The sequence below is a fragment of the Pezoporus flaviventris genome, unplaced genomic scaffold (assembly GCF_033815535.1).
Source record: "Pezoporus flaviventris isolate CSIRO_AGI_PZ_B2104156 unplaced genomic scaffold, CSIRO_AGI_Pfla_v1 ptg000002l, whole genome shotgun sequence".
In the NCBI taxonomy this organism is placed as follows: Eukaryota; Metazoa; Chordata; class Aves; order Psittaciformes; family Psittacidae; genus Pezoporus; species Pezoporus flaviventris.
Window position 1 is genome coordinate 76727313 of NW_026892550.1, and position 17011 is coordinate 76744323.

General features: G+C 39.4%; 1 protein-coding gene across 8 annotated transcripts in view; it reads right to left on the reverse strand.

The window, feature by feature from the left end:
• The window catches only part of ABCC9 (ATP binding cassette subfamily C member 9), a 75524-nt gene that overhangs the window by 7542 nt on the left and 50971 nt on the right, over positions 1–17011 (reverse strand). For all 8 annotated transcript variants that reach the window (XM_061444364.1, XM_061444343.1, XM_061444351.1 and 5 more), the window contains 10 exons: positions 15739–15986; positions 14666–14814; positions 14062–14131; positions 13107–13264; positions 10241–10333; positions 7516–7618; positions 5120–5221; positions 2304–2424; positions 1210–1340; positions 538–616 (listed from right to left, as the gene is read on the reverse strand). In XM_061444364.1, coding sequence (XP_061300348.1) covers positions 538–616; positions 1210–1340; positions 2304–2424; positions 5120–5221; positions 7516–7618; positions 10241–10333; positions 13107–13264; positions 14062–14131; positions 14666–14814; positions 15739–15986 — 1254 coding nt within the window. The remainder of the gene's footprint in view (positions 1–537; positions 617–1209; positions 1341–2303; positions 2425–5119; positions 5222–7515; positions 7619–10240; positions 10334–13106; positions 13265–14061; positions 14132–14665; positions 14815–15738; positions 15987–17011) is intronic.

Here is a 17011-nt window from a genome sequence, read left to right on the forward strand (position 1 = left end):
TGTATTGCAGCATATAAGTTCAGGCCAGTTAGCTGGGAGAGTGAAGTGCCACAGGAGCGAAAACACAGCAAAATGTTTCCAAACCGTTTAGGCATTTTCTGCTGCAACTGTGGGAAACCACAATAAAATAAAAAATAAATACCAAGGGAATGGACTTGTTGAGTTCTAGCTTCTATTCTGCTAATATTTTAACAGCTATCAAAAGTTAATGCAATTATTCATTAGAGAAAAATTTAGAGGCGAGAGAGAGTTGCACATTTTCCCCTCCTATCTCAAAATGGCATATTATATTGTCAGAATATATGTAAAAAGTTCCAAAAAAAATACAAGTATAACCTGTGCATAACATTTCCTGGAAGAACTGAGCACTACTCACAATAGACACTTTGTACTTGGAATGATAAGACATAACAAGCCTCATTCTAATCAAGTATCTTCTGAGCAAGACAGCCAAACTAGCAAAATGTTTCCTCAGTTTTTCTGAAGAAAAAAGCGGGGAGCAGGTCAGGAGTCAAACATACTACATTGAAAACTAACCATCAAATATGTCCACCATTCTGAAGAAGGCCAAAGACAGGGATGACTTGCCGCTGCCAGTACGACCACAGATCCCAACCTGCAAGAGAAAGGAGGATGTTACTTATTTATAGAGGGAAGCCATAAATCAGACTTGCAGTCCATTTGGGAAAACTGGACTGGATTGCCCTTCTATTGAGGAGAAATATCCTTCCCAATGGCCAGTCACAGACTCCAGGGGGAAAAAAAGACAAGACAGCACAGCAAGCACACTTTTCTGCCTCTCAGCATCATGGGGACTTGTCCCAGGAGCATTTTTTATACTTCAGCATTTTGACCTGGACTCCAATGATACTATACACTGAAATGTGAGATATTCTTGCATTTTCTGCTCAGTTCCAGTCTGATATCTGTCTAATCTCGTCTGGCCACCTAGACTCACTCTACGTGGAGAGATGGGCTTGGAAAGAAGTAGAACTGCCAGAAGGAAAATTGAGCCCAGCCAAGAATAAGATATCATCTGTGTAAGTTTCTTGACCCATGCCCAGGGACTTCAGAGAAAACCATCAATATATGTAGCTGTCACTGCAAGTTATTATTCTTGCTTTTCTGCCACTTTAGAAAGGGAAAAACAATAAAGAAGGATCTGCTCCAGAATGAGGATGATAGGCAATTGCTTCACACTGTACCTACCTTTTGCCCTGGTTTGATATACGCCTTAACATGCTTAAGAACAGGCTTCAGGTTGTTTTCGTACCGAACACACAAATTTTCAATCTTGATTTCCCCCTCCTGGGGCCAATCTTTGGGGACTTGAGAGGGATCTGAAATAGTTACAGTAAAACCAAAATGAATCTATCTGAGGGACACTCTTTACAACATTCCCCTTTTTGCCTCTCTCTGGGCACCCTCCTGAAGCCACTCAAGAAATGGAGTTGCAGTTCCCTGCCAAGAGTGAGCTGGGATCAGCCTGGTGTGCACATTAGCACTTAGCTTCCAGATCATAACACATATGAAGACAGAGCAGATGCTAAAGTGGCTCTTGGCAACAAAACCGGGAGAAGCCAAATGAGGGGAGAAGAATGTAGTGTCAGTGCAGTGTTAACATGTTCCTCGGTCAGTAACCCGCACAGGAAGGGCAGTGCAAGGAAGAATGTTGCGGCCATACTACATTATCACAGCTAGCATTTCATCCCGATTTCCAAATACACGGGCAGGTTTTCTCTCCAGACTAAGGGGCTTGCCTTTCCAGGGAAGTTTGCTGATCTGCAAGCCTTTTTGGTCTTGCACTTCAAGCACTTCTAAAATACCGATCAAAGCGTGGAGTATGAACACCAATGTGCAGTTCAAGGAAGAGCTGTTGAGGTCTGGTGTCCTCAACAACTGATCAGTCCTGTCCTGTAGTCCCCATTTGCTGCAAAGATCAGAGATTTTGAAGCATGTGACTGATGGCACATTTCTAATTTTTATCCATATTTTTGTTTTCTAAACAGCTATATGGATGTTTTGTTCATCCCATCCACAACTGTGCCCTGGTATTTTCTGTTTGTACTACAGGGCCATGCTCTGTCTCCCTGGAATTTGGTAGAGAGTTTTTTTATGTTGAGTAGCATGGGCTACATATCTTAGAGCTTTTTTTTGGCTACCCTTGTCACTCAGATCAGTGGGAGTTCCTACACGTAAATAAGAACAGATTTTGGCCAAAGAGGAGTTTATATTTTGCATGACCAAGAATACCACACTTTCACATTACCACCTTAAAACCCTAAAAGATTTGAGAGCAATACCCAAGTAGCCATCGTAGTTCTCCGACTCCATGTTCAGGAAGCTGTGTACTTTTTTTACTGCACCCATTTGCACCTCCAGATCAGCCAGATTCCTCACCACCCAGTTCAAATAGTTGGTTATCTGCATCATAAAATGAAAACCAGGACAGTGCTCAGCTTTCTGTCTGTTCATCTATTTGCAAATAAAAGTTGGATAAATATGCAAAAGTTTTTGACCTGAATCAATACCGTAGGTCTCTTATTGATGTTGCAACAGTTCAAGACTCTGTGCAACACCATCAAATACATAAGCCAGTCATCCTCCAACACAAACAAATCTGACAAAGTTTTTTTGAAGGAGAACTATGGAAACGTTGTACCGACAATCTGAAGGTGTGACTGACTAAGGGAATCTCTTGTTCTCAGCATTTAGTGATCAGTACTGAAAGGCATATTTAAGCACACAAGCAGAAAAAAAAATAATCAAAATTAGCAGCGCTATGTGTAAATATTACATTTTCTAATCTTTCAAAGACTGCAACTAAGGATTAAGAAAGTTCACTATTTGCAAATAGATTGAAAAAAATGATAGGCATTTCATTTCTGTTTCTGTCGTATTTAAATAATTAATTTCTCTCTGTGGAAAATGTGAAGGGCTTTTAGCAGAAAAATATATGAAAAAAAAGTGTTATCAGCTCAGCAGTACTTCCTTCTTGCTTTTTATTCTCATTTGTAATGAAAAGGATTTGATCAATAGTAAAGGTATTACTTGTAGTAGATAATAGCTGATAATTAGTTGTCTAACAATAGCCAGTAGCTCAGACAAGCTGATCTCTAGTCAGGACTGACTATTTAAAGCTGAAAATTGTAAATCAATTTCCTAAATGTTCTTAAGTCCGTATTTAGGTGCTCATCTAAAGAAAAACTGATCTTACTTAAAAAATTGAGATACTTCACGTACCTGAACAAAGGTTTAGAAAGGTAACACAGTGAAAATATCCTATACATATACATTCAGAGAAAATTTTTGTTGTTTATTTGCGGGAGATTGCTGAATCTGCCAAATAAGAACTTTTTTATGAACAAGTTACCTAGCCCCACTTCTTTTCCACAAACCTAATATTGATGCAATAGGCATAGAGTAAATAATTTTCACTGAGTTTCATCAATAACATTATTTTTGATTTAGAAGATTTAGTTGCTTGCTTTATACTTAAGATAGAGTTAGTCAAGGGGATGTTATTTTCTTTGTTGTTCAGAAACCTGCTCATTTGGTGCCCAGCCTTTGAGTCAGAAATGCATACATTTGCAGATAAGCTAAACACTGCAGAACTGCTGCTTGTGGAGTAGCAGACTGTAATCATAGACCTGGCAGATCTGATAACAGATCCTGCCATCTGAAAGGCTCTACCCATTATTTCAGCCTTCACTGTAGTTGTACAAGGGAGCTGGCAGCGCTTATGCAAGGGGAGAGAATAAGCTTATGGATGTCTATTGTAAACACAATGTCACTGCAGTTTGCTGTCATCCAGGTCCAAACCTCAGCCCTCTCTTACCTCCAAAGAGAAATTACACAAAAGCATGTGTGAGGGCACACAGGTAATAATCCAACTGTATTCAAAATTTCATAAATGCTGTTGTGGGGCAGAAGAGACAGGTAATCACTTGGTGCCAACAGCATTTTTTCTCTGCTATGCCAGATGTCAGCACATGGCTGATTTACACTAACAATCTGTTTGCAAACACAGACTAAATACAGAGAAGCCAAAGATGATGCAGACATGCTGGCACTTCCAGATCTCTGCTAATGAAGCAGGATTACCAGGAATGTTTTCAAAGTGATGTTGAAGCACTAGGACTAATTCTCAGTTGCTGTCAGGTTCTCACACTGCTGCAACAGCATCACGAAGGGGATCTAAGTCCACCCTAAGGCAGCTGCTGAGAACTTTCTGCTGTCAGCATTTACATGCAAAGCCACCCTCAGTGTTAGACCCCCCTACCCATATCCCTCCCTCATACCAGTGCCATAAAGCAGCCATATTTTTGACATGCCACCCATGATTTAAAAAATTCTTTCTGCCACTACCTGAATCCTGCTTTTGTCTCCACTCTCATGGTTAATTTAATGGTATTTTTACTTTCTATGGTGATGGTAATCTGTGCTCATGATGCACTCTCAGCCTCTTTTAAAAGCCTCATACCCTAAATCACTGTTCCTTCTCCATGACTTAGCTCAAACTGCTCAGTATTAATGGCAGTGTCACAATGAATCAGCTAGTGTGCCACCAAAATCTCATTATTCCTAACCCCACCACCTCTGCTACCTGTCATGATGAACCATGCCTACCAGCCCCAAAGGTGCCAATCCCCAAATCCATTCAGAGTTGCATGGACAATACTGGATGTCTGAATGGCTTCCCTCTAAAGGCAGAACTGGTATTTCTTATTCTTTAGCAATTATTTTATTTGGTCTTCAGTTAAAGGTTATGCAGATTATGAGTATTTTCAGGGAGGTTTTGCTATATACAGATGGAGCCAATACTGTGTTGTGCAAAACAGGGTGCACAGCAGGTCCTCTTACGCATTTTTAATTTTCCTGCTCTGCTTGGGAGCACACGGGGCCTGGGAATGGTTGTGTTTTTTTAATTGGCTCATAAAAACTGAAGCAAGTCCAAGTTGCCCTGAACTCTCTCAGCTTTGGCTTGAATCCATTATTTGCAAGATTGTTTTTTTCAAGATTAAGAAAGCTGGGAGATAACCATGTATATGTGGTTTTGAAAATATTATAAAATGAATACATTAGTCTGAAGGCTCTTACGCTTTGCCTTGGTACGTACCGTTAGAGCATACAGGAGACCCAGCCCCACAAACCCTGAGTGAGGTCCTTCGGTGATGGAAGTGACAGCTGCAGTCAGAACTATGCAAGCACCAAGGTAATCCTGGAAGGAGAGGGAGAGAAAGATTCATTAGTCATAAAGCAGACTCACTTTACTGAGGATTATTTCTGTAATGATACCTAGTCCTTAATTCTGTTTTGTTCTTTTTTTCCTGGGAAAGGTTATGGGTTCTGGTGCCCCACCTGAAACACTCTAAAGGAAGTTGCTGAAGCCAAGTGAAACAGGCCAGTGTATTCTAGAAATCCATTTGGGCTAGGGTATCTTATTGTGTCCACCCCAAAAATCTAATAAGCTCATAAAATGGTAAAATATAATAATGGCATAACAGTTCTTCCACCCCTAATTCCTACCACTAAACCAATTCCTCAACCTCTACTCTTCTTCACGTCTTCTTAAACGTGGGTTTACCTTCCCAGAAGGAGAAGTATCGATGACTGCACAGAGTCCATGAAGAATTTTGGAAGAGTTTATACAGGTCATGCAACATGTTTTATTGGCACAAGTGGGCAGACTGACATACAGTGTCTACATCATGCAAGGGGACACTGTGCATGGTGAAGGCATCCCTAAGCCTTCTATACACTCACAGCCTGTGGTGAAACACCATGTGGGTGTTGGCAGTGTGGACTTTGAAAGCAGTATAGCTGTGTAGTTGTGGTGCTGCAAATGGGCTACTAAGCCTTGCTCCTGCCACAGCACTTGGAGTTTCACAGTGATTCCGTGGTAGATACCTGAAGGATCTCAGCTCTGTTGCATGTTGATGACTTGCTTTAAAGAAATTGCTGTGTAGGCTGTATTAGAAAGATCTGACTTCTCACAAGCTTTGCAGGAGCTTGAACCCATCTTCTTGATGTACATCTCAGTTTTGAAGTGAATGCCACATGTGATCTCATGCAGTTGTCAAGGTGCCTGATTCATGAGACTGCTGGTATTCCCACTGCTCCCTGCATTATATTTACTTTGGATTACAGGGTTAGCATTTTCCATCCATTCTTTTTTTCTTCCTGTCTGATAATATTCTGCCTGGAATCTTTCCTGCTGAGATTTGAAACAAGGGCTGCCTAGTTCATCTGTCTGTAAAAAGCGTTGATGAGCAGATGGCAGACTCACAGAAGCACAATGGTCTCAAGTCTCCGTCAGCAACTGGGACAGGACTTTGCTCTTGCTATTAAATCCTGCAAACTTTTGAGTGATCTTAGTACCATTGTGACACTAGGCAGGGCTAAATGAGCTATTCCTTGGAAAGCCCTCATTATTTCTAATGCTATGATGAAGCAATGATGAAGCTTTGATCAAATTAATTCTGCATGTAAGAAAGCCTAAGACTATGAGACATTAACAGGCATCATCACAGCTTATTCCAGGACTGACTGTTGCTCTGTTATTTATCTGTCTTGATTTGGAAGCAAGTTCAGCTTGATCTTGAATGCTGTAGGAATCTGAAAGCTTCATGCACAAGGGAAGGTTTTGCCACCATGAGAAATGGAGCACAACTTTGTTGCTCCACCAGCATATCAAGACGTGAAGGTGAGGATACAGGCTTTGATGTGAGGATTAATCATGCCTCTTACTACTTGTGTCTAGCAGAATCAGGTCACTGTTGTGTTTATTCACTGCTCTTTCAGTGTCAGGTAAATAAATCACAGTGGCTTTGCTTGCGTCTCTTGGCTTGCAGATCAGAAAAGTTCCATGTGTGCTGTCCCTAGGGAGCCCCTGTAAAACCCAGGAGCCTGTCCCACTGGCAGTGGCTGTGTTTTGCCCTACGTTCATTTAGTTTTCAGTTGGAGTCTAGTTCTGCCATCTTTCATGATACTGATCAGAAAAATCACAGAGGGTATGGCCTCATGGCTGCAGTAAGGGCACTGCAAAAAAGGGGTTTAAATTACAGCTGTGGGATTAAACCTGTTACTGGAGAGATACTTCAGGACCTGAAAAATCAGCGGTGCCTAGAACAGACCTGGCAGAATGACGGCACAAAGCTACTAAATAGTCATGCTCTGCTTTAAAAGTAGTTCCTGCTGCAACAGGTCTGCAGATGCTGCACAGTAGTAGAGCAAACCTCATTTAAAGTTATGTAAATGTTTGTCCTTGCACTTTCTTCAGGCGCTAGACATCACAACAGCAAAAGATGAGGGAGACTTGTATTTTCTTACTCCTGGCCAAGGCAGCTGAAAAACCTTTATGGGTTTAACATAAACAATCCTGATCTATTTTAAGGAACAGTGTGTATAATCTCATCGTGAGATTAATTCTCATTATCATCTTCTCTGCATCAGGCAAAGTCTTTGTTTGCTTCCAAGGTTTCAAAACCACGGCTGGGACGAAACTGAACGTACCGTCCTGACCTCCAGCCATCTGTTGGCAGCTGATAGAAATAAGTAGGCAATGTTGTTCGTGTCCGTTAGTTCCAGCATACGTTGTTTAAATCTGGCTTCGTGCCTGCCAAGAGCAAGGTTGTTACAACACATTACACACTCATACACACAAGGATTAAGCATTAAACTTCTGTCCTTCCCCTCCTGCCAAACCAAAACTTTCTATCCCTTCTGCTTTTGCCAGACTTTGGGTTAAAAACTCTTCCCTAAGGAGTTGTACCTGCTGCCAAGGCTTTCCTTAACCAGGCGGAGCAACATGTACAGCAGCGAGGAATTTGTGCAACAAGATTTGGATCAGAGACTGTCCCTTTAAAGAGACAGAAGTGCCAACGTGCTAAGGACAGGTTTTACTCCCCAGAGAATATCCACTTCCATAGCTGTGGACTGTGGCTGCTGCTGCCCTCCAGTCCTCTCACTGGTGAGTGCTGTCATGGTCCCTCACTTTCTCCTCACAAGCCAGTTACCTGGCCAGCTTCAGGAGTGCTCAACAGGAGTGACATATCTAAAGTCTCAACTAATGCAGAGTGTAGATTGAGCAATAGATCAGTGCCTTTCAGCTACTCAGCTCAGCTGTTTTCTCAGGCAGCCACACATTGCCTGAGCAACTCGGAAAACTGCAATGAGGGAGAGCTACAGATCATTCCTGAATTACAAAAATGAATGCTGGAACCTCCACACTGTCACTTGTTTCTTTGTACCCCACATAATGTCTCTCACATTTAAAAAGCAGTGCAAGAATATTATAGTGCTAAGAGCTGAAGTACACTTTGGGAAAGGTGGGGAAAATCTGTGTTGCTGTAAGTATATTCATGGCACCTTGCAGTACTTCAGGTATGACCTGCAGGCAGATGGAAGCCATTTTGTTGTTTCACGTTCTACTGTCTGTTAAATGCCCCCACCTGAATAAACTATCTGAACTTCATTTAGCAGATTATCATCTGTTTTATCAGGGCAAGCTCTTCCATTTTAAAGTCTCAGGCCCTGCTGTGAACCACCTGTAACACCTGTTCTGCCACAAACTGCTTTTTACTTTTATTTGCTTTTCCCACTGATATTCTGTTTCCTTCCGCACAGCTTGTAAACATGGCAAGCGACCTCCCTAAAACAACAACTGGTAACAGGAGTGACGCTGGGAGGAACAAAGATGCAAGGACTATTCTGCTTGTCTGCTTTTCTGGCAGCAAAACTCCTGTTTTCCTAATGGAAAATCTGACATGCTCAATCTGTATCTTTTCATCCACATCCAGCTCATCTTCTAGGCAGTTTTAGACTTTTATCCTGTCAGATGACAAACAGCAAAGGTCACTGAAATTGCTTTCTGATCCAATTCAACTTACTCTGGTAAGTTGTGTGAGGGACTACTCTATCCTGGAACATACTGAACTAAAACTGCAGAGGATGACTAACAGGAGTATTAGTAAATATGAGTCTGCTGACAAAAAACACCAGGGACTTTAGGTTTGGTTGACAGTGGAGGAGAGGCAGGGAAATGAACTGGATTTTATTAGCACCAGAGATACTGGAATTTTCAAGTGATGGTTATGATGCTTAGTCCTTCCCTGGGGCTGCCTCTTGCTCTCTGTCATCCAAGCCGACATTGTCTTTTCATAAGGTAAGGAAAGGTTAAACCACTCCCAAGAAGTGCTAACCTCCTCCATCTTTTTCAGGAGATAATGTGATGAAAGGCCACTCTGAACCTCTCAGGAAGCACTCAGCATACATCAGCATCAGGCCTTAATTATGAATTACTGCTTCAATATATCATTCTGGTTGATAAAGCTTGTTAAAACGTTTCTTCTTGACCACTGGCTCACATCTCTTCAACATAGCAACATTTTTTCTTATCCTGCCACAGCACTGTACTAATACCTTAGGGAGTAAAGCTAGCTTGAAGGGATGAAACAGTGTTAAAATTGATCAAATAGCTGTGTAAATAGCACATCTCCACTGGCTCGAAATACTATGTTGTACAGAATGAACACAAGTTACACTTACTGAGGAGTAACATCAAGCTGGCACTTTGACAAAGTCATGATAGCTATAATGTAGTGAATACACGAGGAGATTTTGGCCTATAGTTTTTGTAGGAAGTAGAGAAAAAAATATATGCATGGAAAACTGGAAAAATTCTCAGAATCTTGTGGAATTTAGTTTTCAGGTTTGATTGACAGGCTGGGTTTTGCAATACTAACATCAAGTTCTGTTCTGCTGTAGTTTTCTTGGAAAGTCTGTCAATGTTGCATACTGACTTTCAGTTGGAGAGTGGTACAGTAATGTTTGCCTGACTGAGGAGTGGGTTAAATACAGAAATTGTTCAGGTGTACTTGGATAGCACAGCTTGTGGGATGTAGCAGGAGGGTCTGAAGAAGTGGTGCCTGTGCCTGCTCCCTGCTGTCCAAGTAAGGCATGGTTAAACTAGACACCTTGTAAGTTTAAATTATTGTGTCCTAAAAAGGTCATAATCTTTAATTCAGTGTAAAAGCCATACAGATAAATCAGTGTTCCTGAAAATATGCACAAGTGTTTAGAGACATGGCAAAGCAACAGGAAAACAACATCTCTTCTCTTTTTTGAGATGTCTTATTTAAAGTTTACCAAATCCAACAATTTGCCCTCAGACATGCTCCAAGCAAGCTTCATGGGCCAGACCAAACCCCAAGCCTCCCTCATCATTCATTTTTCTCACCTGAATGCTCTAATGGTGGTAAGGCCTTCCGCTGTCTCAGAGAAGTGACAGAGTAAAGGTAGCTGGGTGCTGTCATCAAGTTCCTGGAGGTCCCTGGGAGTATGAAAAACAAGACAGCCATTACAATGTGAATATCTTTGTAGAAATTTTATTGCATAGCAGATAAGAACAGACATTTTATGTATTGCACATATTCTTTTCAGGATCACACAAAATAGTGTTTCTGTAGTATAGAAAGACATTGACATGGGAATATCACATTTCCCTTTTGCCATAGGAGCCTTTGAATCATCTCCCAGCTCCTCCATGACTTAGCTTTTAGTCACACCTAGGCTTCTCTTTGTCCCACAGTGATAATGACATTATCATGTCTCTCCTGGATAAGAACCTGCTGCCCATTTTAGTCAGATCTTAATTACCTTTTCTTCTCAAACATTCTAATTTATTAATATAATTACTTAAATTTAGAACAGCTGATTTTAAACTTTATAGCATATTACTTGTGGCTTTTAGATCAGGTATAAAATAGAGTTTGTATATGTGTAAATTTATCTATTTTATTGAAACTCTATCTGCTGGCCTAACAAAAAGGATGCCTTTCCATATAAACTTTGCGTTGCTTTGAGTATCTGTAAATAGCACAAAATGCTGAACATAAAGTATAACAGTAGTGTTAACATTACCACATTGGTTAAATAGAGACAGCAATGACAGAGAAATAATATGAATGAGAAATTCCCTCAATTATTCAGCCATGGTGTTTTCAAGACATGCATGGGACAAGGATATGTAAGTCTAAATTTCCAGTCTTCTGAAACAGGAATGTTTTCCAACCACAGAGACAAATACATCTTTCTCTAACACTCTGCCATTGGCATAGCAGCCAGTTGTATAAACAGAAAAGAAGCCAGATCTTTAGATATTTAAACTCTTTATCAAACTCTTACTATGCACACTGTTTTAGCTAGGCCAGGAGAAATAACTGCTCCATGATGCTGAATGTTACAGTATACAGAACTGAATTTGCTGCTTATGTTTTGATGATAAGTATGCCCTCTTTCAAATTTATGATGGAGAATACACAGAAGTTTTTGAGAGATATAGCGGAATATACAACAAAGAGTCAAAGTGCTACAAGAAATCTGTAAATATTTGCATTTCTAAAAATTAGTGAAGTTTATATGCCTAGAAAGTACAGCATGCAACCAAGTTATAAATACTGGCTGAAGCTATTCCTTCATCCTACATTTCCCAAGACTATTTTTTCTAGAAATAAATTGGATATATTAATTTCTGTTATGGATTGAAAGAACACAAATCAGCCTTGAATGCTTCACAAATGATTTAAGAGAGGTCAATTTAAACAGATTTTTTAAAAAAAGGAAAAAAAAGCATTTGCTGATAGATTTCCCCAGAAAACTGTAAGGGAATAAAATGGGTGAGGTAGTTATGCACTTGCAGGGCCAATGGGTGTATGTGTGTGTGTGCTGATTTAAGCTGATTAACCTTTTGCAGTCTTGCATGGTATGACTACTAGTACAGCATGCGGGAAAACTGAGTTTGGAGACAGATGGAGAATTTACTCTCGTATATTAAATAAAGAAATAGTAGTATTTCCCTGAGGTCTAATACATCAGATTTTGCCTACTTTTGTGTATTTTAAGTAAGAAGTTTAAACTGTGTGCACTGCTATGTGAGGCAAGACAGGGTGTCACTCATAAGACTACAATGGCTTTAAAACCAAAAATTAGGTCTGCTGATTCCTCAGTCACCCTGAGACCTGGTGTACTGCCACATACAGCTTTACTTTGGAAACCCAGGGGGGAAAGAACAAAGTTTCTGAAAAAAAATCAGAGAATTTAAGCAAATTATTTCAGAATTAAACATTTTTTGTTTGTGCTTTCTGATTGTAGGGTTTTCTCATGAATAAATCTCCTCATAAATTCTGAGGAAAGGTGATGAAAAGTAGGGTAAGGTGAAGCTAAATTAGTGACATGTTACTCTGTGCCCCTCCTGCTCCATTGATTTAAGATGAATAACTGACACAATTATTTCTCAGGCTACCTAAGAGTTTTCTCTGTGAAACCAACTGTACTGCTATGCTCAGTTGAAAATCACTGTCTTTTAACTGGATACTGCAAAACAGCAGCTAATGCTTTACCCCGTGCCTACTGCAAAGACAGGACCAGAAGAGACAGCTGCTAACTGTTCTGCCTTCCCTGATGGTCAGCAGGCACCTTGATTGGTATTTTTAAGTATTAGAAAGTGGAGTAAATCCAGCTATAAATCATGACTGAATTTAAGAAAAAACTTCTAATGGCTTTCTTAAGATGTTTTACCAAATTATGTGATTAATTTAGCACTAGAAGCATGACTAAGAAATCATCACACTCGTTCTCCTAAAAAATTGTACTCTTTATAACCAGCCAAGCCGTTCTGAATATGAAATGTTGCTGTACAGTGGGAATTATATTCTGTGGAGTTTTTTTTCCCAATATGAAGAAAAATCCATGACTGATGTTATCCAGGAAGTTATTTTCCATTCTCTACTAACCCTCAAAAGATCAAAGAGGAGCTTTGACCAGATGCAAGCTGGCTCAGTTGATTAACAAACTTCATGCTCATCTGACTCTACAGCCAATGGTGTACAAAAGTGATACAACTAGTATTACTTCCCAAATACCCCATTTGTAGTCATATCAGCTGGAAACATCCTCCACTGTATGTTTCACAATCATCTCAGGATCAAAAGTGGGATGCCATGGCCATTTTCTTATACTAGCTCCTATAGCTTCACAATACATCGCAATTCTTATGTACAATTTTTTTCTAGAAGAAATTTTCGGGTCAGCTTTTTAATACGTACTTGGAAGCAACTCTGAAGTATTTCTGGATGAAATAAAATGCTATCCCAAGTGGCACAAGGGCAACAAGGAACCATGGAGTGGCATAGGAGATCATTCCGATGGCTGACAGGCACAGTAAGGTGGACCGGGTAAGAGACTCCAGTGTAGGTGGAATGTGCTAGAGTGAAATACATAACACAAAAGACACTGGTAATACCCCTATATGCCTTTTTCTATAGAGGACCATAGGGAAAGAGGAATGATATCACCTTGTGCTCACTGATTTTCCTTATGTCAGGAGCCTTTATATTTCTGTGTGTTTATTATTAAAATAAGCAAGGGTTAAAAAGTCAGTAGTGTTTTTTTTTAAAGGTCAGTGATTCAAAGATCACAGGGAAATAGGAGACATTTGCACCTCATTTAACTGGATAGAAAGAGAAAATTATTCTTGATATCCCAAATATTTAGAGGAACAGAATGTTCTTTCTCAGAGCCTCGTATTTTTCCTTCCATGTTCTCATCACCCTTACATTCAGGATTATTGTTCATCCAGGCATTTTAATTCAGAGCCATAGTGAAAGCATCCCTTTCTCTCCCTGAATGTTGTAAATTCACATTTGCTACAGCCAGGATGCAACATTTACTTGTCAAGTATAACCCCATACAGTTAGTTATTATATTCTATACGGTTTTGAGCCCAAAATCTAGTGTTTTTCTAATCCATATCTTCCAACATAAGCAACCAGACTGCATCTGAGGAAATTAAGAGCCACCATCTCCCACCAGGCCTATTCTAACAGTTACCCACCTTTATTACTAATGTGTGTGCTTTCTATTTTGTGTTTTCTATTATCATTCCCAGAGCTTCTTTTTGCCTTTCTCCACTGAATATTTTAATAAATCACCTTATTCAGTAGCTAAATGAAAATTTACAAAGCCAAGATGTAATAAACCAGAATGTATTGATATGTCTACCTGATCAATGATATTTGTATCAGCAGAGAAGCGATTTAGAATTAGCCCCAATGGAGTCATATCAAAGAATCTGTTGAAAAAATTAGAAACAAAAAGTTACCTTAAAAGGAATTCTAGTTTTGGATAAAGAGCCCAGTCAGACAGAACACAGAGCTATGTGCAGCCATTTTCTAAAACCAAGTGATAAATAACATATCAAAATGTCTGCACCCTGACTTTCTAAATGCTTCTTTTGCCATTCTCCCCAAAAACTAAGTCTCCTCTTCCAAAAACTTACCATCTTGCCTCCTGCTCTTTCATTCTGCTCCTTCATCCATGCTCCCTCAAGACTGAAGATCCCCTCTAAAGATTATGACATTTCCCTGGCTGCTACTTAACCTTCCTGCATAGTACTGGGCCCCAGAACTCAGCTAAATTTCACATGCTTTTACATGGATTTTTTTCTCCTGATGATCTTACTAGTCATTTCCATTTTTTAGGGCTTGAAAAAAACAGGGCAATTGCAAGAACTTTTCACAAGACTAACCTCCCATTTACAAAACCAATAGGTTTTGACTATAACATTGACTGTAACTCTTCAGGAGGAACATTATTTTTGTTGTACCTAATTGGCCCAAGGATGATCTTGTTAAGGAGATTATGGTGTAGGTTCTTGGCTGCTGTGAGGCCCATCCATTCCACAGTCAGAGATGTGATGAGACAAAGGACAATTCCTGCTCCAGAGAGGATGCTGAAGACAGCTACATGATAAGTCTAATAAAATGACAAATAAATCAATCCTAGAAATAAACACACATTTCTCTTTTCCACTAGGAAGTTCCCAAGGTATGTGGTACCAAGTAGCTAGTATGTCACATTTCTTATATGACATAATTCTGTTAATAGAATCTTTCATAAATAAAAGAACTATGATGGAACTGCAATTCATTAAGTTCACATAATTAGAAGATCTGGCAGTACTAAGATCCCTCAACCTACTGATGAGTAACTTTCAAGACCTTGAAGTCATAGTACTTAGAACTGTTAGGATTGACTAACTAGACAAATACAAAAGTACACAAACTGAAGTCAAGAAGCTTAAATAACCAAAGTAGAACCTCTCAAGATTTAAAGCATTTGAGAGATGTTAGAAAGTTCCACTTTATTAAATTCAAGCACCACAAAAATTCCCAGAGCAGATCCCAAACTAATCTACCAGGGTTACAACATATTTCAGTCTTCTGAAAGTACACTAAGTGGATTCCAGTGAGATATTTGTATATGACTCAAATTTACAGTTATAAGCAGTTTGTATTTAAGCAGTACATTTGAAGACTAATTTTTTCCCCTTGACAGGACATTACTGGAGAGCCAGTACTTAGGAAAATGGGGTCATTGACTTAGGTGTTAAAAAATACAGATGAAAAAGTTTACTATGAGATTCATTTCTTCAAAAAGTCAACATTTTTCTTACATCAAACACCGGCTTCTGTTTCAGTTTTGCATGTTTGAAAAGATTAATAAAATTTGAATTGTCTTATTTTTTAGCATGAACAATTCATCCATCCTATATAATAATCTATCTCAGTATATGTATCTGTCCAGTCTAGCTGGCTTCTAGATGAACAGCAAATAATTACTTTCGAACATATATTTTTCTTCTATTTTTGCCCTGTCAAGCATCAAGATGTGGCCTACCTTATTTGTGCTCTTATCATCGTCAGCATTCCTGACTTCATTTGCATTGTCCCTGGATGTCCAAGTAGCAAGCCAGTAATCTATGGCCACTATAACTGAGTGTTTCAACAACTTTGAGAAAATCATCAGAAAGAGCAAGAAAAATCCTCCAGAGGTTAGATATCTCCAGCAGGTTTTCCATGGCATCTTTGTCCTGAGCCTCATGACAGTTGACATATTATCATCTTCATCTTCTTCCTCTTCTTCCTCTGTGAGTCAGACATTTGATCAAGTTAGCACAGAGTCAATATTAGGAATTATATTTGGTTTTACTGGATTTGGTTAACTTCTTTTGTTTTGAATTTTAGTTTTAATGGCAAAATTCAATTTGTCATTTAAAACAAACACTTCAGACATATTTTCATAAGACTTCCCTTGTGCTCTTTGCACAACTCTATAGATTTTGTTAATATTTTTGTAAATCAGGTCTTCAGTACTGACTATTTATAGTAGACACTAGGCCTTTCCCAATTTGTTCAGCTGCTTTTATTATACAGTCAGCAGAGCACTTTGGGTAGCATGGGGAAGATTCTAGAAAGCTACCCAAACCTTTCTATCCAGGGTCTCCATCATCTGTTGCATGAGAGTTGAATATTCCCTTTATTCAAGAGTTTTGACTATGAAAAAATGATAATAGTTCCCATTATACTGAAATACAACTGGTGGACGACTGCTGCCACAGGAAATATGTATTTCAGAGGTGCATGAACATGACATTTAAAAATTGTTTTTTTCCAAGTAATAAGTATACATCTCACAGGCTTAAAGGCTGTGCCTGGGGAAGAAAAATAGTGACTTGCTCTTGACAGCCCTGAACTAACAGCATTTCCACTCATTTCTTATTTTGAACTTTAAAAATTAATTAGTGATTTTGTCATTTCTTGAAAGGTGAAATTCTACACTTCTGGGGACACAGAGACTTTGTGTACATTCCCTAGGTCACATAATAAGTATGGATGACCTGGAATGCAGTGCCAGGTTATATTTCTGTCCTGAAGAAATTATTTTCTGTTATGTGTTTTCTGATCTGAGTGATGTGATGTCTGCTTTTTGCAGGCCTTCTGTGGACTATATGAACATGCCTTCTTTTTCCTGTGTTTTCTATCGTACTCCACAATGAAGATACAGGTTTTTGTCAAAGTTTTCTTCCACCGAGCGAAATGAGGGGCTTGGGAATAACCTCAACCTAAACTCCTCAGGAATTAAACTGAGAAAGTGTACTGATGACTGCGCA